The sequence below is a fragment of the Eutrigla gurnardus genome (assembly GCF_963514095.1).
Source record: "Eutrigla gurnardus genome assembly, chromosome: 2".
Classification (NCBI taxonomy): domain Eukaryota; kingdom Metazoa; phylum Chordata; class Actinopteri; order Perciformes; family Triglidae; genus Eutrigla; species Eutrigla gurnardus.
The window spans coordinates 18,478,729-18,500,486 of NC_139916.1; the positions used below are offsets into that span (position 1 = coordinate 18,478,729).

General features: G+C 41.2%; 1 protein-coding gene across 1 annotated transcript; it reads left to right on the forward strand.

Moving 5' to 3' along the window:
• The first annotated feature begins 7,853 nt into the window (after positions 1 to 7,853).
• LOC311029841 (fidgetin-like protein 2) lies at positions 7,854 to 20,760 on the forward strand. Its single transcript, XM_084035238.1, has 3 exons — positions 7,854 to 8,058; positions 8,810 to 9,039; positions 16,826 to 20,760. The coding sequence occupies exons 2-3, from the start codon at positions 9,015 to 9,017 to the stop codon at positions 17,992 to 17,994; spliced, it is 1,194 nt and encodes a 397-aa protein (XP_083891364.1). The 5' UTR covers positions 7,854 to 8,058; positions 8,810 to 9,014; the 3' UTR covers positions 17,995 to 20,760.
• The last annotated feature ends 998 nt before the right edge of the window (positions 20,761 to 21,758 follow it).

Below are 21,758 nucleotides of genomic sequence, written 5' to 3' on the forward strand. Positions count from 1 at the left end.
TGCTCCTTTAAAAAACAAACCAGGTTCTTTTTAGTAATCGAAGTACGTTTCTCAGTCATCGTTCCTTAAATCTAGAGTGTCTTTTTCTTTCATGTGCAATGAGTGTGTAACTCTCCTAAAAGTGATGATATGGTTGATTATTTGGTAGATTTAAAAAAAAAAAAAAAAACTTTGCAGGTATCGGTAATACATAAACAAAGCCTCCTTTGGAGCATAAAACTTTGTGTCAGTTTTGTGTGATGACGTAAACTGAACATTGTAAATGTGATAAGACCCACGTCAGTTGAAGCAGCAGCGTCAATAACATGTTTTTTAAGCTGTAATCTTTTTTCTCTTTATGGCTGTTTGTCTTTGAACTAATGATTGTTACGATAGAGGTCGTTCTTATATTTGTCATGTGTTAGTACAGTGTCTTATTTCTTTACCTCAGATGAGTTCATGAAAGCTCACGCAAGGCACTTTGGTTGACGGTTTTGGTTCTGTTCTGGTAAAAACCAGAACAGAGAAACAGTTTACGTGCGTGTGTGTGTGTGTGTGTGTGTGTGGGGGGGGGGGGGGGGGGGGGGGGAAGAGAGATAGATAGATAGATAGAAAGAGAGAGAAAGAGGGAGTGTGTCCCTTTGAGTATCAGGAAAATAATTATTATTGTGTTATTTTTTGTGACAGGCTGCAGGACTTTCTTTTAAGCAATAATATAAACCCCAAATCCAACCCAAATTAACCTTAACACAACTTTGAGTTTGTATTGCCAGTGCAACATTATTATTTGTATTCATCCTCATGTGGAAGAAAGGCAGTTCAGGAAAATGTAACATTTGAAGCCTATAACGCTTGATGTGCCAAAAGGAAAATCTCACACACAATTAAAAGGATATATTTTCATTATGAGGAACATGTCTTGAGCACATGTCTGAGACATGTCAGTCTGGATAAACTGTGATGCGCTCAACCTCATTTTTATTGATCATGATCAAATCTGGGAGTTGTCTTTAATAATGTTGGATAGGACTTCTTTTTGAGTTTCACCGTTTGGAGAGAGAGTCTGGTGTGAAAAAATTACCTTCAATAATACTTTATTTGTAGTTGCACTTCCTGTAGATAAATCATTTGATACATATTTTATTTTGAATGGGTCTATTAAGCAATCAAATTAATTTACAAAACTCTATTACAGTTATATATTTAGATAAAAATTACCGTGTGTTCTCTATGCTTTCTGTATATAATGTAATAAGAGAGCGAAGAGCGCTGATGGAAGACATCACCGTGAATGTTGTCCTCCATGGAGGACACAGAGATCCTTGAAACTGCTTGTAAATCAATTATTGATTGATAATTAATTGAACAATAACAGGAATGTATTATTATTATTATTATTATTATTATTATTATTATTATTATTATTATTATTATAGAGAGGAGATGCAACAAAGGTCCTGGAATCACCATTTATTTGAAGGTGGAGCTTTACTTTAAAGTTTAATATTTAATTAATGATATATTAAAAAATGATCCATTTAGAATATTTGATCCATCACTTGATGGATTAATATGGTCATGCTTAAAATCTATAAACTCCTTCATTCTGGAGTTTTATTACCATTTTCAGGGCTTCTTCTCCCATAGTCGTCATCATTTCTATTCAAGTGACTTTCAATCGAAGTGCACAACTACAGAAATCAATCACTGTAGCATCACATGCAGTAATACCTCCTCCAAGACATGTTCTGTACATTGTGTTTGCTGTCATGTTCTTGCTTTGACCTTTGAATGTGAATAATCTTTGTGCGTCTGAGGACCCATTAGTAAACTAACAAATGGCATGACTAAATATTATTCATTGTGTGATTATATACATATATATTGAGAAAAGACTAGGCCAAATATGATTAAATACAATTGTTTAAGTAGTTTTAATACGAATCATGTGTCTTAAACTTGATTTTCAAGTCATCGATGTAAATGTGAATGTATGGTAAGCAGCTAAATGCCTTCAGTATACTGTCGGTTGACTGCTTATACATGTGACCTGGAGGGGTCACACATTTGGTTGGATGTGAGTATAAATATACGTGCAGTATGTGTGCCTGTCATAGAATACATAACCACTTTGTTGTGCTGTTTTGTACCTTTTACCACCTAACATCAAAAACAGACCGTTTCAAAGCCATTGGTGAGGTACAGGCTGTTGAGAACATTCCATCATCACTGTGTCCCATTTTGTAAAAATGTCTTTGTCTTACAGCAAGAGACTCAAGTTTAAAATGATCTCCTGCGAAAAGAAATCCCTGCTTTATTTTTATGTGGAGATAAAAGTGAAAACTGTGCACTGTGTGAACCTATATGTCCTTCTGATAAATATAAGACTGTTTCAAGGACAAAGTCGGGTGACAGAAGAAGAAAAGGGTGAGAGAGAGAGAGAGAGAGAGAGAGAGAGAGAGAGAGAGAGAGAGAGAGAGAGAGAGAGAGAGAGGCGTTCAGGGGCAAGAACACCTATACTACAGTGACATTAATCTCATAGTCTTGGAGCCATAGAAAGAGCAATGCCTTGTCTCTTCGGCCACTGAATGACAAGTCTTGAGCAAAGTAATGTTTTATATGTATATGTATTTTAATTTTTGATTATAGACAAATGAAAAATAAATGATTACAGTTGAAACAAAATTAACTTGTGTTGTTCTTATTGCATCGTGTCTTTTTGCTTAAACATTTTGATCAGACAAGAGATGTGTTTCGAGCTTTGATTATAATTTATTTAATGACTTCTCCCACCGGGAGGCAGCAGAGTCACACTCCTTTCAGGTAGACTGGCCTATGAGGACTTTACAATCCTAATATTTATTTCAAGATGTTCATTTTAAAAAGACAGATACCGGTCCCACAGGGTACCAACATGATAAGTCGAGACTTCCTCTTTCTTTTACCTGCCTCCCAACCTTTTGAGCTGTTTCCATTTTCATTGGCCTGTCCTCTCCCTGTGCTGCACCCCTCCCCCGTTCTTTATTTTGTATTTTTATGTTGAGGTGAGAAAACAGTGTGCACATCTGGAGGTGATCCTGACTGCAAAGGACCCTGTATGTATATATCTATGTGTGCATGTGTGCCTTGAGGGTGTCATGTGATCCAGACTCTCAAATGCTCCTGATTACAAACAGCTGGCGGGCTGTGGCCTCGACCAATCAGGTGAGCTGTTGGCTCTGACATCAGGTGGAAGGATGGAGGTGGGGGAAAAAAATGTGTCGTTGTTTTTGTTTGTTATGATTATTTTATCACGTTTTTATGCCATAAAATATTTTAAAGTATGCCTTGAAAATATAATTGTGTAGGATGTCAAGAAATCATTACATCATAAAAATATATTGTTGTAATAATAAATGTCACAATTGTCATATTAGAGTATTCCATAAAATAGTCATAAATATGCCATAGTATAGTATGACATTAAATGCCATAAAAATGTTATTATATAGAATGCAATCAAATGTCATTAAAATCGGTTGTAAAGAATCTTTTTTTGTTTAGTCATAGTATAATATGCCATAAAAATGGAACTGTAGAGAATGCCATTAAATATAATGTCATTGAAATGTCACAAATAAATCATAGTATAGTATGCAATAAAAATGTCACAAATAAGTCATAGTATAGTATGTCAGAAAATGTAATTTGTCACCTTTAAAATAAAAACTTCCGCCGCTGTGTTCAGTACCTAACTAGATGTTCAAAGAATGTGCTTATAGTGAGACCTAACAGAGTCCTCATGTGTGGTGTGAGTTGTTTTGTATCGCTAACTTCCTTTAAGGTGCCTGGAGGTAAAATGAAAGGAATACAGTTTAAGGAGGCATCTAGTGGATTTTGTTTAGCCGAAAAAATACATAAACCAAGCGGTCAGATCAGGTTCAGTTAAGTTCAACACATTTAATAAGCCATGGTGACCCATAATGTTCTCTACCATTAAAGGTTAAAGATGCAGTTTGTCATTTTAGAAAACATGTATATTCTCTTTGTAATACTGGACTCTAAATTGTGAGTAGTTCCTAAGGAGCGAGTTGGGATCGAAAGCTATTTGCTTTCTTGACAAGAGTTAAATGAAAAGATTATTAGCACTTTTACAAACTGGAGATTGGATCTTTTCATCATACTCTTCGCTAGAAAATGAATGAGCATATTTTCCAAAGTGTGGAGGTGTTCCTTGAAAAAAAATCTTCATTTTGCTAATTGTTTTCCTTTTCATTGTTTTTTAAATTTAAATCAAATAAGAGACCAACTTGTGCTTTCTAAGTGAACCTGTCCATTTTAAAGATGTTTGGATGGGTGTAATAATTAAATAGATTTTGGTTGAATTTTATAATGCTGCTTCAGTTTCAGGGTCCTGGTGTTCATGCTGGCTGTCATGGGACTCTTGAATAGACTAGAGCCATTGTTAATAATATCATTATAACCTGTGCTTTTTCTACCATCACCAGTCAAACTGTCTGCTGTGAAAAAGACATAATCTGTTTGGTTTTACTTAAAGAGGAATTTGAACGTTTCATATGGAGTGTGAGATGAATAAAATGATAAAACAATATTTTTGGAGGTAACTTGTATGGTTACAACAGATACGACAGCGTATTCCTACAAACTACAAAGACACAATTGTTGGTCATGTGTAAAATCCAACCAAAACAATCCTGTTGGTTTTTTTCTTCTCAGTTTCTATTTGACTCACTGAGCTGTTGTCCTCTTTTCTCTCTGAAGGGGGGCGGCTCTCGGCTCGGCACTCCCCTCCATCAATCTCTGTCATAAATCTGTCAAGTGGAGAGAAAGGGAACTGCTGAATACAGATTTGTCAGCAATTAATCTAACCTCTATTACTAGACTTGGATATTGTGTGTTCTCTATACCAGAGAACAATAAGCCACTCTAAAATGGAGCATTGCATTGCATCTGTGCAATCGTGTGTGCGTGTGTGTGTGTGTGTGTGTGTGTGTGTGTGTGTGTGTGTGTGTGTGTGTGTGCATGCATGCAGGCTTAAGTTTGTTGATTACATATAAAACCAAAAATCCATCAAATCCAAATCTTCTTAAATATTGTCCTGCTCTGCATTATTCTTTATAATAATTGTCTTTTTAAAGAAAATGACAACAGTTGTGCTTCTTGAGCTGCCATTTAACCTTGAAGAGACACAGCCTGCAGTATGATCATTGTGAAGCAGGCTAATTGACATTCTGCACTTGATGAGCAGAGACGACACATGATGACTTGCGTGTGTTTTTCAGCTCTGTCTTATATATTTTCTAAAGGATATGGATTAGAGTTAATAAGGCGTTTTCCAGAGAAGCTGACAACGAAAACATCAGCGAGCGGAATATTAATAACATGATGAGTGTATACTCCGCTGTGCATGTTTGCATTACATACAACACATGTATGACTTTTAACAAATCCCATGAGAAGCCAAAAGCCAACAAGGCATTGGTCCCTCTCTCAATGCTCTGACCTTCCTACCGTGTCACACTCAGAACCCAGCTCATTTGTCCCTGAAGACAGAAATCTTAAAAATCAGCTCACGCATGTAGTTTATATATATTTTTTTTCATCTCCTCATTCAGTGTGACTCACTTTTCGTTTTCCACTAACCGTGGAACTCTACAGCACAGAGTAACACACAGGGAATATTAAAAGGGTCGATTCATTGTTAGTTTCGGATTTGTTGTCAGAAAAATATAAAACATCACCAGATATTATCCGTTAAGTACAAGGCCAGCACTTCGCTGACAGTGACATTGCTTCTGGGAGACAATACACACATTTCCTGTTCTTTTCCCAAAGATTTCCTGTTCCTGTTTTGCCCTCTCCCTCTCTGCCTCATCATTCACCCTTCACATCGTTTCTGTACATGTGAAATTGCTTGGTCACATGGGAAAGAGAGTTATATTCCAACTTTTGAACTCTGCAGCTACAACAGCGGTTGGTTTTTTGGAGGTAGGTCTTATTCACCTTATTAAAGCCCACTCCCTCTTCCTGTACACACTCGTACACATGAACACACACTCACAGTGATCATTACTGGGACAGTTCAGTGGAGCAGTAGGCCAGTGCTCAGCTGCTCGAGACGGAATTAGAGTGGCAAACAGCTGAGCTTCTCTGGGGTGCTATCATGTGACCTATCCCACCCAGAGGGCCAACGGGACCCACGTTTAGAGTTACAATGTCCAATTTCCAGCATAGCCGTGTGTGTGTGTGTGTGTGTGTGTGTGTGTGTGTGTGTGTGTGTGTGTGTGTGTGTAAATCAGTGTGTGTTATAACTGCTCCAGTAGTTGAGTTGTAAGGGGAATTTCTGTCCTCTCTCTCAGTAAACTTGCTCTCTAACCTGCTGATGGCGGCACCTTTCTGTTCACCTGTTATTAGCACACACTCGGAGCCCTTTGTCCCTGTGCTTGTCTCAGTGACCTGCTCAGGGCAGCGCGGCTACGTGGGGAAGAGAGACCACATCTGGGGGGCTTCGCCTCGGCAGTGAGAATGTATCAAACAGCCTGGCCTTATCTACGATGAAAAGAAAAGCCCCCGCAGCACATTGGGGATTGTTTAGATGTATTGTTTCCTAGCCTGCAAAATAACAGCGTGGCTTTTTTTTCTTTTTTTTTCAGTGTCCGTCAGCAAAGCAGGTAAGGGAGAAAGAGCTGAGCGCTGCACTAGTCATTACTCCTCACCTGATGAAAGGTCTTGTAACAAGCCTCCACCTCCATTATTTAAAAAATAAAATCTAGCTCGCGGCACTGGCTTTATCTCCAAAATAACAGAAGGACTGCAATCACCAACTATTGTCAGGTTGGTGGAACAGCGAAAGGCGGTGAGCTGCTTTTAAATCATGGCGAGGTGATTGCGGTCCAATAAAAAAAACCAAAGTTACAATTTGAGCTTTGAACGATCACCTTCTAAAACACAGCTCACACATGTCAAACATGTGCCTGTGTGTGTGTGTGTGTGTGTGTGGAACAGGGCCCAAAGTAGAAGGAGTGTGTCCTGCAGGGCCTTGAGTGTTTACAGCAGAGTAACATGAGGAGTGGACCAGCTTGTCCCGCCTACTCCATAACTCTAAATGCAGAACCACAGCTGTGGTTTCTATGTATGAGGGATTGGAGTGCAAAGTAGGGACTAAAAGGAAAGAGCTAAATGAGTCCCTGGAAATAAAATTATATAAAAGCAGTGTGAGTATATGCACTGGAGTATCAGATATTGATAAATCATAGGTGAAGAAATTTACCCACTTCTTACTCAAAGGTTTGAGGCCAATGTGGAGGTCATTTACTGTTGCCCATGCATGTGTGCAGGCTAGTGTGTGTGTGTGTGTGTGTGTGTGTGTGTAAGTGGGGGATGGGGTACCACAGGAATTAGGTAATATTGACATGGTTGTTTCAACCCCGCCCTCCCAACACTACTAGGATCAATGTACCAGATCAATAGTCATTGACAATAACTGAACTTCTCATGTGATCAGTGAAGGAGAAAATTCTCTATTTTTCAGTAGCGTGTCCCACATGCTCATCTATCACTGAAGGACCACACTAAAACACATGCACACATACTTGCAAATAAGTCAAATAATAATTAATAAATGCACACAAGCGGAAATTCATGCACACACACACACGCGCACACACACACACACACACACAGCAGGGGGAAACAGGCTCTTCTCTGACACTGCATGATTGGTCACTTTTTCCCTCTCTCTCCCTTCCTGCTGAAATAGTTTTAACAAAAGACAGGGAGAAGGAGGAGGGGGAGGGGTGGCGTGGTTGGGGGAGGGGATGTATGTGCTGCTCTGTTGTCACTGGGCGGGGGAGAGCAAGAGGGGGGAGGGAGAAGGGAGCTAGAGGGCGAGCGAGGGAGTGTAGGAGAGAAGGATAGGGTCCCAGAAGAGAGTACAAGCCTCTCTCTCTCTCTCTCACACACACACACACACACTCACTCACACACACACACACACATTTATGTCAGCTCCCCTGTTGTAGGAATAGTGGATTACTTCCCAAATTGAACCATCCATCGAGCAAATCCGGGCATGATCAGGTCAGTAACCATTTGCTCACTTGTTGAGAAATAATCTTGCTTTTATCTCCTTTCAGCAGTAATGACAATGTCTCTGCTGCTTCTTGCACATTCCTGTGATTTCCAATGCTCTCTTCTCTCTCTCCATGTGGTATGCCCCTGTTTTTATGTGCTGCTTACTCCGGCGTACATGCCGTAGTTTGTCCTCTATATGTCAAACCAGAATACATGTAAATGCACTCTCCTATTCTACACTCATTCTTCAGCCCCCCCTCATGTATTCCATGTTAGACACGGTGGCTTCCTTGCTCTGCACAGAGTACAAAGTTCCTCTTGCTGTTGCGGTTCGCAGTGTTCGTGTTGAAACGTGGGTGGCTTCAAACAATTAGAAACTTGTCTCCACTGGCCGTGCGGTTTTGTGGTCAGAGGGTAAAAGCCCCCTCTCTTTCAGGACATTTAGCTCTGCCTTGATCAGTCGCTCGCACGTGCATGCACATAAACAGAAAAACAGAGGAAAGCAAACGTGAGTGCTTACTTTCTTTTTGTCAATATTAGTCGCTTCCTGCAAGTTTTTCCTGAAAGTGTTCATAATAGTCTTTTTAATAGGAGTCTTGAATTAAGTGAATTAAATGTACTAAAGGCAAGCAAATTAGGGCTTTAAATAAATATGTCAACCTGTGTCAAAATGTCCCTATGTCTTGCTTTGAGTAAACATCCTCGTCTTATTGGCCGTGTCTCGTGGCTCTGACACTGGCATGTGTGTGCTCTTCAGTTGGCAGCGTGTCGGAGCTGTGTTGAACTGTGAAATGACCCATGGAGGGGTCCAAGAGGCCGGTCCCTAGCCGAGCCAACAGCCGCACAGCCAGCAGCAGCAGGAGAAGCAGTAGCCCAGGGAGGCCCCGCAGCATGCAGCTGGGCCCTTACTAGCACCAAGTGGACCTGGTCCTCTCCTCTTCACCTGGGGCCAGGGCTGCAGAATGCTCAGTCCTGTCACCCCATACAGTAAGTCTGCACAACTTTCTAAATCCATGTGTGTACACAGCCTGTACTTGGATCAATATGGTCATGTCCAATGATGGGTGGGTTTGGCATGTTGTATGTTAACAATGCCACCTAGATTGGGTTGGGTCTGTTTTGAAGATGAAGTTTCTGACAACTTCATCTTTTGGCTCCTCTTTTGTCCAGAGCTCATCTCCCGTGGCTCAGTAGAGGGAAGAGAGGGGCTGGGGGTCTGCGAGAAGTCATTTTGCAGATATGCTAATGGCTTTAACAGCTGAGTCTCTCAGGCTTTGCATTGAGGAATTTCACAGAAAGTGTCCAGTCGCTGTTTTCTCAGCCCCTCCATGAGACTCTAGTATAGTGAGAATTAGTTTTAACATGCAGCAGCTAAAGCACTGCAGTCTTTTCTCACAAGCGTGGACGTTTGAAGGAGGGCAGCGGAGCGGTCGACTGAATTCACATGCTTTTCTATAAGAATGTAAAATACATACAATGTTGGTTATACTTTTTAACAATAGTAAAACACCTTGAAATTCTGGGGACACCCAGTGTTGGGTTGCAACATTTAGTTTCCAGTGTCACATATCTGTTTTCTATGCGCGTCCTATTAGTATGTGAAAGCAGATTAAATTAGATCTCTGTGACATGTCACAGTATAGGCCTCACTTGTATATGTGCTAATCATGAGAAGGTTGCTATCCAGGCTGATGAATATGCTTATATTGATTGACTGGGTTATTGATTAGGCTAAGCCTTAACAGGATTACAACGCTAACCTGATTGGAGTAGCACAACAGGAAATAACTTAAAGGTTTTTATTATTCTTAAGAGCTATACAGATGCACAGAGACACTACAGAAAAAGAAAAACTCAGAGGAGGAGGGCGTTTTCTGAGTGGACTGACGTTTTAGTAACGTACGTCTGTCACATTCCACCTTCAAAAAGACTCACAGAGTAAGGTTAGATTTTTTTTTTCCCACCGTAGAAACTTCAAAATACACACAATCCTATGAGACATTTATTTTTACAACCACTAAATCTCACAGGCTCACACAAGTAAACATTAAATCACAATCACCTACACCTCATTATGGGCTCTGTCCGTAATGATGATTAGCAGTTTTAGCCCTTTTAGCTGCCAGTCACCCGGGTGAAATGATTCTGTAAATGAAAGCCAGATCGTTAGTAACCTGGTGTCAGCAGCTTCTCATTAGTCCTGTATAGAGGGACAAATAAACATCACCCTCCATTCACACACACACACACACACACACACACACACACACACACACACACACACACACACACACACACACACACACACACACACACACACACAGTAGTCCTCCATAGTAATCATGACAGCTTGTTAAGCAAATTGTAGCACACCTTAGAGGTGTTATAGTAAAGAGCCATGCTGCTGCTGGTAAAATGACAGAGAAAAGTGAAGGGCAGATGGAGGGGACGCAAGGAGGGACTGGTCAGCTGCAGCCTGATATATGAGTGGACACAATAAGCAAAGAGGGGCCAGGCAAGCCTCTACTACGTGTGTGTGTGTGTGTGTGTGTGTGTGTGTGTGTGTGTGTGTGTGTGTGTGCATGAGCTAAAAGAGCGGGGGAGGGGGAAACTGACCACACAGGCTCGGACACACGGTCCTGTTTTTCCTACGGCACAGAGAGAAAGAGTGAGGCTCAAGAAAGGAATGTTTCAGGACAAAATAAAGAGTGTTTAAGTTAAAAATCAAATGAGAGGAAAAAGAGGGCTAAATGATTCCAAAGTAATAGTTTCTCAGTCGCTTTGACATAAATATGTGTGATGGGTCTGTTTGAGCAGGAAAAGCCACATTCTGACTTAAATTGTCACGTGATTCCTAGTTAGAAATAACATGTGGGTTAGAGATGTGAAAAACTTGAATCAGATATATTACAGTAGTGGATTGTCCGAGAGACTGTGCAGGGCTGGAGAAAAAAAGGGGGGGGGGGGGGGGGGAGACGTGGGAGAGGGAGGGTTTTTCCCTCAGCAGATCCTCCTTCACTCTGGCTTCAGCATTTAGACTATGGTCACTGCTTACATAACAATCTAACCCACATTTAAACCGTAAGCCAGGAAGACAGAAGAGTGGTGTGATGTGTGCAGTCCATTGCCACAAGAATGTTGACATGCTCCCATGTATATTCATATCCCATTCTCCTCCTGATGGCTTCTGTATTGATCTCACTGGCAATGGTGTGAATTAACTCTAACTAATACAAATCGCCCAATAATGTGCAAACAGCTGATAAGGTCATTTATCAGCGCTGCAAGTAAGCATGTTCTCTCCCTCTCTCCCTTACAAGCCCGAGAGTGGACAGTGCATGTTGAGCGCATGGAGAGGATATTATGTGCTTTGTAAATAGATCTCAGGTTAGATTCCTGGCATTCCAGCGGCCTGACTCAGCCGATAGGTGACCAAGAGCTCCTCTGCCTGTTGGCCAGCTGGAACTCAACACTGCTTGCTTGATCCTGTGTGTGTGCATCTTGGCGTGTATGCTTCTGTGTCTGTCCATCCTCAGGAAATGTAAGTCTTTGTTTATTGTGAGTAGAGTAAAGAAGCACTTACAGAGGAGTGTTGGAGCCAACCAGCAAGCCGCCTCTGATGCCTCACAACCCCCAAATCCCCCTTCCAGTCAGCCCCTTCCCCCACATGTACTTTCATCTAATTAACCCCTAATTACTCATACTGACCATGCAGTAGACCACGAGTCAAGCCACTGACGCACTGAAAACATGCATGACTTGCATAAGTGCGTGTCCTCGTAGGAGAATATCATTTAGTGAATTTGTTGCATCTTGTCGATGGCGGCAAGAAGAAAAAGAAAAAAAAGTGGTTTAAGTGGAGGTTGTTGACGGCTCGATGGAGAGCTTGGACAACTCAGTCCATCTCCTTATTGGACAGATCAGGCTGCTGTATACAAACACCACAGTCCCTACCTTACACACACACTGCATGTTTTGCTGTTTGGTGAAACCCGAAGCCCCGCTACAACCACATTTTAGGTCTTGATGATGAGCAAAGACGAAGAGTTAAAAGTGTCATGGCAGCTATGAGGGGGACTGTGGTGTTTCTTTTGGTTCCCAGAGGATTTCACTGCAGAGCACATATGCCTCTGACCACACGTGTGCAGGATTGGTCTGCTTGTGAGGTGTTTCCCTCTCACTCGTCACGCTTTATTCCCTCCTGCCTCGACACGTTCAGTGCTCTCACAGGCCATCTCCTCTTCTGATGTATTCTCGCTCTTCTCAAAGATGCAGACGTGAATCTGAATTTTCATCCAGCGAAGCCATTTTGAAGCGTCAACATTCTGTCCACCTAAGTGTTACCGGTGCATGTGAAGAAATGAATGAGTATGAGTATGTTGACATAACTCCGTTTGCTCCTTCTTTTAGTTAGTAACTTGGAGAATTAAACAGAGACTTATGACTATTAATACGTCTCCTGTCAATGTGTCACCTCGACAAAGAGGTCAGGTGTTCAAGTCCTCTGCAAAGGTACAAAGGAGGCATTCTCATTCATTTCAATGACTCAGCAGCTGATTCAGAACTCTGCGACCCGAGTGCTGACCAGGACCAGAAGAAGACAATTATACCTTTTTTTAAATCCTTTTAAAGCACCACATGGTCTTGTATATATGTCTGACATGCAGCCCTTCAGGTCCTCTTGGGTCTATTCGTTGTCCCAAAGTGCAGGAGTAAAACCTCTGGTCGAGCAGCTTTTAGCGTAATGCTCCGAGCCGCTGGAACAGGAACAACCAGGATCTGAGAGCTGCTGGAAGTGTTGAAGTCTTTAAACATAAACTTAAAACAACCAGGCCTTTGATTCAGAATGGTTTATAGACATTTTATTAGACTTCGAATAATTACATTTTCCCTGCATCTTCACATTATTAATATTCATATCTTATTTTTCATTGGTCTCAAATTGTTGAATTGTCAACTTACTGAACTGTTTTTAGATAGATAGATAGATAGATAGATAGATAGATAGATAGATAGATAGATAGATAGATAGATAGATAGATAGATAGATAGATAGATAGATAGATATTTCATCTTCCTATTTCTATGATTTTCTCATCTGACGTGTCCAGTAACCAAACTGCTGCAGGACAAAGAGGAAACACGGGTGTTGGGCGACAGTATGGTGATCACAATGATTAAGGAAAGCTGTCATAGTACCAAGCCGGCTTAGTGATCATCTTTGTTTCTTGGTAAGCCAAGCATGACCAAGAATGGAGGGGTGTTTCTAAGCCCCGGTCCAACATGAGGTGCTAGATTAGGGTTAGGGGCTCCCTCACTCATCCCCCCTAATACCCAAACCCTGCTCCCTAATATCCACACTTTAACATAGATGTCCAATGGTACAGCGCCTGTTACCAGTAAGAGGTTTTAATCTGTCAGAGAAATTCACATTTCCTGGCAAGCGTGGCAGTGTCAATATGTAAATAATGCCTTATTGCGAAGCCGTTTTAGTCTCAGAACTAAGACTATCCTTCTGTGTATAAAGAATGAGAATCTACTATTGGGAATATAGGTGTACATAACTAACTGAATTCATAATATTTATCAGCTGATAAAGAGAGCAGTTACGGTAATTTACTAATGTGTGCTTTAATATAATAATTATATAACAGTAATTATAACATAGTATAACAGTATAATAATTACACATAATCTGAAGTAGCTCTACAGTATGTCTTTGTATCTACAGTGGCATCTGCAAACATATAAGAAATAAACATTTTTCTCTCTTTAAAAAAATGTAATCCTGACAGCCTTTTTTGTAGCCATAAATTTGCAACGGCCTAAATAATGTCTATGCAATTTCTTTAAAATCAGGTGTCATTTCACACAATAAAGATCAAGTAAAATATCCGTTTTGTTGCAACGCTTTGCAATAAAGCCTTCAGGGATGTTACAGGCTTACAGCCAACATGAGGAATAAGCTCACCAGTGGAGTTGCATCTTTAATTATTGTCCACAATTGTCACAGAGCACTGACACTAGCTTAAGCCTCATAAGTACTAATCCTTCATTAGTCTGGTTTCCTCAGTCTGGTCCTTAACCCATCCAGACCCTCCAGTTCACTCTTCCGTCGTCTGATCTCAGAGGGATCCTCAGTTTTCACATTCCTCTACTGCGTTTTGATGAGGACACCTTAGATTACTGTGGTCTTATAGGTCTCAGATAGTTTGTAAACCAACGGGCGAAGAGATGCGGGGGAAAGGAGTAGATTGAAGGCAAAGCGGCAAACGTTTGGCTCATGCCTGCAATCAGCATGACCAGTGAGTATCAGTCTGATGGCCGTGTATGTGTGTCCGTCTGTATGCATGATGTCAGAATTTGCATGAGTGTAAAAAAGTCCAACAAGGCCACAGATGTTTTTTCACTTTATTGTTCATATACTGATGGATTTCACATCGAAGAATTCATGTTCTGTTTTATTGATTAAAGCATTTCTAATAAATGACTACAATGTATTTAGCATCGCTTTCAATTTTTAAATGAACAAACTTGTTTCTTGGACTTAGAAGGATACTCTCAGATACATCACCAGAGTACCTCAAACTGAATGTAGAAACACTATACTGTGTATAGCCGGAAACTGGGGTGATAACAAGGTCTTTGCCATTCCCCCAGTTAAATTCTGGTGTTGTGTTTAGAGACCTAAATCACAAATCAAACTTTTGCCTCAAAGAACAATTATCCCAATAAATATCTTAAGGAAGTGATGCTGGTATCAATACAGAGGGAAAAGCGTGAGGGGGTAAACACTCCCTCTGAATATGTTGTGATGGCCCCTTCACACAGACCTAAAGGTTTTTAAGAATGACTTTTGGGGGCTCGCACATTGACAAGAATGACTGAACCCTTTGGCTTTGCCTGTAATGACAGAGCAGTCGCTGCACTGGTCTGAGCTTAGGGGTCCCCTAACCCTGCACCCAGGAGACCCATTTGGGTAATGCAGCCATGATCTGCAGATTACTGTGACATACGATGAATCAGCACCCCCAGTTAAGTATATTCCTCCAGCCATGTATGCATGTTGGTGGGAATATAAGCCTTTTAACGCCGTATAGCAATAATGTTTTTGTGCCTGGGATGAGCACCATCGCCAGTCAGAGTTCCCAGGAGCACAGGGTGGAGCTTGTACTGGTGGAGAGCGCTGCGATCCCTGGATTGGATGAGTGGGATTATTGGTCTGAAGGATCATTTAATTTAGGGATCAACATGTGGACTGTTTGTATCCCATCTGGTGGTCCAAGTGGACATGTGACACAACCGGCCATAATCCAGATGTAGACAGTTTCAGACCAGACATGGCAGTGAGTAAGTGTGTGTATACGTGTATGTGTGTGTGTGTGTGTGTGTGTGTCTGTGTGTGTGTGTGTGTGTGTGTGTGTGTGTGTATAAAAGCATGCCACTAATGCTAAAATTAGCTGCCTGTTTTTGTATTTTTCAGAAGAAAATAATTGAAAAGAGATGTTTCCTATTATGTAGAACATCTAGAATAACAGTAGCTTAAATAGAGCTGGTTCTTTGATTGAGATATAATTTAATCAGCAATTATTTTGATCGTTCTCATTTTTGAAGCAAAAATACCAAACATTTCTGGTTAAAACTTCGCCAATGAGAGTTTTCTGATTCCCCCTTTTCCTTTCCTTTTGTTTTCAGACTGTAATGTTTCCACATTTGTATCTCAGTTAATTTAGAAAGATATTGATTAATTAGTCTAAAGAATCAAGAATCAAAATAATCATTAGTTGCAACGTCTTAAATCAATGCATAACTCATAAACCAAAATTCTAAGACAATCATCTATGGTACATAATTATATATATATATATATATAAAGGCCAGTAATCAGAACAGAACATGTATGCCCAAATATTGCAAGAGAACATATTAAAATATTGGTGGCAATGTATTGATCAGAGTTCTTTTTAGAACTCATGTTAAATTAACTGCAGTAGTAACTTCTTCCTCTGTTGAGTACTGTTGTAGGGAAGCCCCTCTGGCTCCGTCCTGGGGTCAGGACAGTTTAATAATACCTTGCAATGCCTGGAATGTCAGCCTAATGCCAGTTCAAAAAGACAAGGCCTGCAAAAGCCAATCAAAGCCCACGACCACTAAACCAGTGGGTTCCTTGTTTGTGTAAATGTGCATGTATAATCACACATGGCACATGAAAATCAGAATCTTTTGACTTCTCAACCCGTCGGTTTGCTTGTAATAGTGTTCATAGATATACTGGTCCAGTTTCTCTGTGTAGTACGATGAAAAGCCCCTCTATACCACCACCCCCCCCTACCTCCTGTCCCCCCTGTCCAGCAAACCCCTGAGGTTTGGGCCGAATTAGATCACACGCCCGGTGGGGGTGGCTTTGTGGACTAAGAGAGTCACAGAGAGACAACAATGGCCCTAATGTGAGAGAGGCAAAGGCAGAGAGCAGCTCGTGGGCTGATAGAGGCTTATCGCCGTGGAGACCAGGCTGGGGGTTATGTTGCCGACTTCACATAAAGATTAGAGCAGTTGTCCCCTGCCTGGATGAGACCGTGTAGAAGAGCAGAGGCTAAGCATTGACATGATTCTGGTAAAGGGGGAGCTAGCCTTTGTGATTATGAGGGCAGATATGATGATAATTGTTATGATTAGATATTCATGATATATCTGGTGAAGAAAAAAGAAAATTTAAAACATGTGATACATTATTTAACAATTGTGTGGACTAATTTGGCTCTGTTTCTGTCAGGTCTGTTGAAGATGCACTGGTCCCCGGAGCACGCCGCCCCTTTATCTCAGTGGCCTGAGCAGCACCTAGATGTCACCTCTACCACCTCGCCGCCATCTGCCCACAAACACGACCCCTACGCTACAGCTGGTCGCCGCGGCTTTGCCCCGACAGGTTACCCGTGGGCCAGCGATGACATCTCGGCCCTTACCGCCTCGTCTCTGCTCAAACGCTATGCAGAGAAGTACTCAGGGTTGGAGCTGTCCTATGAACGCCCTCCTGCAGGGGCCTACCCAGAGCCTGGAACTTTCTTGAAAACTGAATCTGAGCCATGGGCTCTGGGTCAGGGCATGGAGTCTTACCCTGGACTGGAGGCCTTAACTGGCACCAAGGTGGGCTCGGCATCTGTGGGCATCCCATCCACAGGAAGTGTGACAGTAGTGAGCAGTAACTTGGCCTCTGAGCCAGGCTACAGTGGTGCTGGCTCCTGCAGCGCCCCGTCATCTCAGGAATACCCTCCTGCCTACAACAGCACCTACCTGTCTTCAGGATACTGCCCTCAGCCAAGCGCAGCACTTCCGCCTGCCCCTCTACACTCTTTGCAGGCCGCACCCACTCTAGTGCCCAGCTACAGCACCAGCACTGCTATCTACAATTACCCTCCAGGATGCTACCCCCAAACCAGCCTGTCCTCTGGATACAGCCACCCCAGTGCCTCCTATCTGCCCCCTGGGATCAGTGCCCCAACTCCTCTGGCCCCTCGGCCCACCATGGTGGGGGGCAGTTACAGCTACCCATCTCACAGCCTTGGAGGGAGCTCCGAGGGAGGGGTACCACCACTGAAACGCAAGGCCTTTGAGATGGCAGAGGATGGACAGGAGGGAGCAGAGGTTGAAGGCTCACGCTACAGAAAGTATGGCAACGGCCATGGAAGCAGTCATAGCAAGGGTCACGGCAACGGGCACGGCAACGGCTACGACATGAGCGGCTCAGCCTCAGAGCCACAGGCCTACAAATCTGGAAAGCCCATGATGTCACCCCCTTATGGCGGGGCGGGGGACTACAGCCCACCATCAGGCCTCCCAGGAGAGAGTGGATCAGGGGAGCACAACTTTCCTCAGCAACAGAGAATGTCTATGAAGATACCTGGATCGCACACAAGGGCCGAGGACCCCACCGCAGGGCGCTGACAACACCGGTCTGCATTTGAGAGGATTTGCTCACTCTTTGAAACCAACCTGACAGACTTGGGGGAACAAAATTGGATTTGTCAATGAAAGGTTTAATTTCTCTAGTGAACAACAAGAGGGCACAAGACTGGTATTTCTTGTGCATCTTCAACATTTTCATTATTCATGTTTTTCCAAAGATTCACAGAGGCTCTCTAAGGTTGAGGTAAGTCTAAGGGGCGAGGTTAAGGCATTCTCTACAAAGTTAGCTTTAAGACAGTCTAAATGTATGAGTGTCTGTTTCTCTCAGGATCCTATTTATTTCCTTTGGCTACTGCGGCGGCAGCACTGCACCTGCAACGTTGCCGTTTTAAAAGTGGGTGTAATTATTTGTGGCCATTATGTATGTAAAAGGCCTTTGACTGCAATACGTTGTACCACACCACAAAAATCAGTACCGACCAAAAAGTAAAGAGAGCAATAACTTAAATGGTGAAATTGCCATAGTACTTCAGCACAATCACTGCTACTTTACACAGCTGACTCCAAGGCTCGGTGTGTAACCTGGCCTCGAGAAATGAATGTTTTCCCTGCTCATCCCTCGCTTCCCCCCTAATTCTTTTCTCCCCCAGTTTCTTTAACCCTTCTTTTCGTGTTCTTTACTTTATCCTATCCGGCGTCCCGCTTCTTGTTCTCACCCTATTTCATTGCTGAACAACCTTTGTTTTTGTCCAGTTTTATACATAACAAGCTGCGTATCAAATTTCTACATAGTATACATGAAGCCGCCCTTTTTGAAATAGTTTTGATGTAAAGAAAGAGTGGGGAAATAATCTAACATTTTAATGTTTGTATTAAGCATTCACACAATGACGTGTATATGCATATCGCCCTGAAGCGTGTTGTTTATTTGATCCTGATCCTAAAACTAACAGGTATATTTTTGAGAATAACAGTGCAACGTACGCCTTTAATATTCACACTATTACAAGAAACAATGACTATATAAATCTATGAAACTACCAAAAAAACAACCATGCTTAAGTCTGCATAAAATTCACTCAGTGCCAACGGTGCATAAGCCTGTTTATCACTTGTGTTTGGATGCACAGCCCAGACTGAGGGATTCAAGTCTCAGTGGAGGCTAAATGCTTCTCCACGGACAATTTTTAAATTTACATTCTCTATGAAGATCTACCTGCTTAGGATTTACTCTTTTTTTTTTTTTTTTTTTTTAAATATATGCATTCTCTTTGCTTTTGCCTCTCAAAAGGATGATTTATAGTCATGTTATTGAATACTCAGGAAGAATATTGTTACCTCAGAATGATTAAATAAGAATGTATGTTATTACCGTTATGTGTTTGTAGGGAGCTTTATGGAGCAAGATGAAAATGGAGCCATGGCTTTTATTGAGAGCAGAACATAATCTGAACACTTCAGGGAAACAATGAACTTACAAGGCCTTTGATACAAACAGGAAACACACACACACACACACACACACACACACACACACACACACACACACACACACACACACACACACACACACACACACACACACACACACACACACACACACAGCTTCTTAGCTCTGGAAATTAAACTTGAGGTTTTTGTACCAAGGCCTGAAATGATGAATGTAATTCAGATATTTTTTTTTAAGGACAATACATGCCATGATGTTTTTAGATATATGAAACATATTTTCTTCATGTATAGATGTAATTCTCTTATAGGTTTTGGTGGAGAAATGAATGTTAAGTGTTAGTGTAGTTAGCAGTGGGGGAAAAGGTTTAGTGGACAAACTGTCGAAATAAAGCACTCCTGATTAACAACTGTTGGCATATCAAGACGTACACATATTACAGTACATGCTCTATAATAGGTATGTTTATTAAATATCTTAATAAAGTGTCCAATCTCATTTATCAGTATTTTCAAAACCGTTTGACACAGTGTCATCAGTCAACTAGCTTGATTTGAGCTCTAACATGAATTGAGACCATGAAGAAGGGAGAAGTTAAATATTTACCAAGTATGTGCACTGTCAGAAAATATGTACCACTTTTTTTCAGAGTTGTAGCTTTGTTGCTCCACTGTGCCAACCCCTCATAAGTTGTGCCATACAAATATATCTTTTGCAAAATTAAACAACAATAGTCTTGCCTAAAAGCATGCATGGCAAGTGGATCCCTTAATAGAAAGATTTAGGCTGAAATGCAGCTTCAGATTTTGTCTGAAAATATATTTGAATTTGGAAATATAAGCACATTCATAAAATTGAACTTTCTGAGGGGGAAATAAACCTTGTCACACAAAGATTTAGCTCCAAATTATGCTGGAGGGGGAAAAAATACAGATTGATAAAAAGGTGTTACACAAAGTATAATGTACTCTTTCCACCAGATTTTAAAAGTATTTAAGCGCTTAGCTACAACAATTGAATGCTCTTCAATGCCACACAAAGAATGTGATCGTTATTAACCTACACTCTGCAGCAAATAACAATATTTGCTGCGTCTCATCATTGAAGTAAGTGTAGTTGAATTTGTCCAACTGATGGAAAAATGGCATTTCAGTGTTATCTTTGTAATTCAGTTGTAAGTTTGTTGTATCTTGTACATTCTCTGTAACCATTTCTACCTCATTTTGAAGACATTGTACATGGAAATATTTATTTCATGTCATTTAACATGTCAGTTTAAGGAGCAATGTTTCTAACTCTTGACCTGTTATAGTCTACCTCACTAAAGACTGTTGTGTCATGGAAATGAAGATACCACACCAAAAAAAAAAAAAATCCTTGACTTTGTCTTTTTGTCTGTGAGTGTTTGAGGTTTGAGTGTCATTCAGTCACTTACTAAAATACACACACACACACACACACACACACACACACACACACACACACACACACACACACACACACACACACAAACAATCTTATACAGCTAAATTAAATTCTTGATAAAGCTTTATTTTACTGCTATTCATATTCATATCAATGTCCTAATGTCCTAATCAATTCCGAGGACATTTCCTGAAGAAAAACCCATTTAATTTGAAATATATTCAGATTAATTCCGATGAATTAACCAAGAGTATACATTCAGAGTGCATATTTTTAAACTCAAATCATTTCAAGTAAATGATTAAGAAATAAACAACCAGTAAAATCAAGTGTTACACAAATTTGTATTTCTCTTGAGAGAAATTTTGTTAAATCAGTATTTTTAGTCCAAGTAGCAAAGGAAGTGGTGAGGAACCGCAGAGGTTTGTGTCATCTAAAGACTGCATAAGAAGCTGAAGAGAGTATAGAATGAAAGGACAGGAAGATTGGAGAGGATCCTGACCCTCTCCCCCTGGACACCACCCCCTATCCACAGCTTTATTGTCTGGAGGGCGGAGGGCATGCGCTGGCGTGTGACAGATGTCCAAAACTTTTGTCCTTTCATCCACAGTGAATCTAACCCTGCTGAAGCATCAATGCATTTTCGCAGCAAACTCGCCTTTGTCCAAATCTGTTTCATATGAAACTTATCTTTAAAAATAATGATCATTAGCATCAACAAACCTCAAACGACATTCCTGTCACTGGCTGCAGGCATTGAACCAGTCATCTTCCTTCAAAGCTTTCACTCAGCCTCTATTCCCATATGATCCTCAGTCAGGCTCACTTTTCATTTTCATTTTGAGCAATCAGCTCAGCAAACTAACTGTGTTCAATGTTCAACGTTTATCTACAATTTATGAATCATACAGGTACATTTGACCCATGA

Bases quoted from the DNA above. Each gene is read 5' to 3' on its own strand.
- LOC311029841 (XM_084035238.1), top strand. From the start codon at position 9,015: ATGCTCAGTCCTGTCACCCCATACA. The intron at 9,040-16,825 runs GTAAGTCTGCAC...TGTTTCTGTCAG, and splicing joins CAGTCCTGTCACCCCATACA to GTCTGTTGAAGATGCACTGG.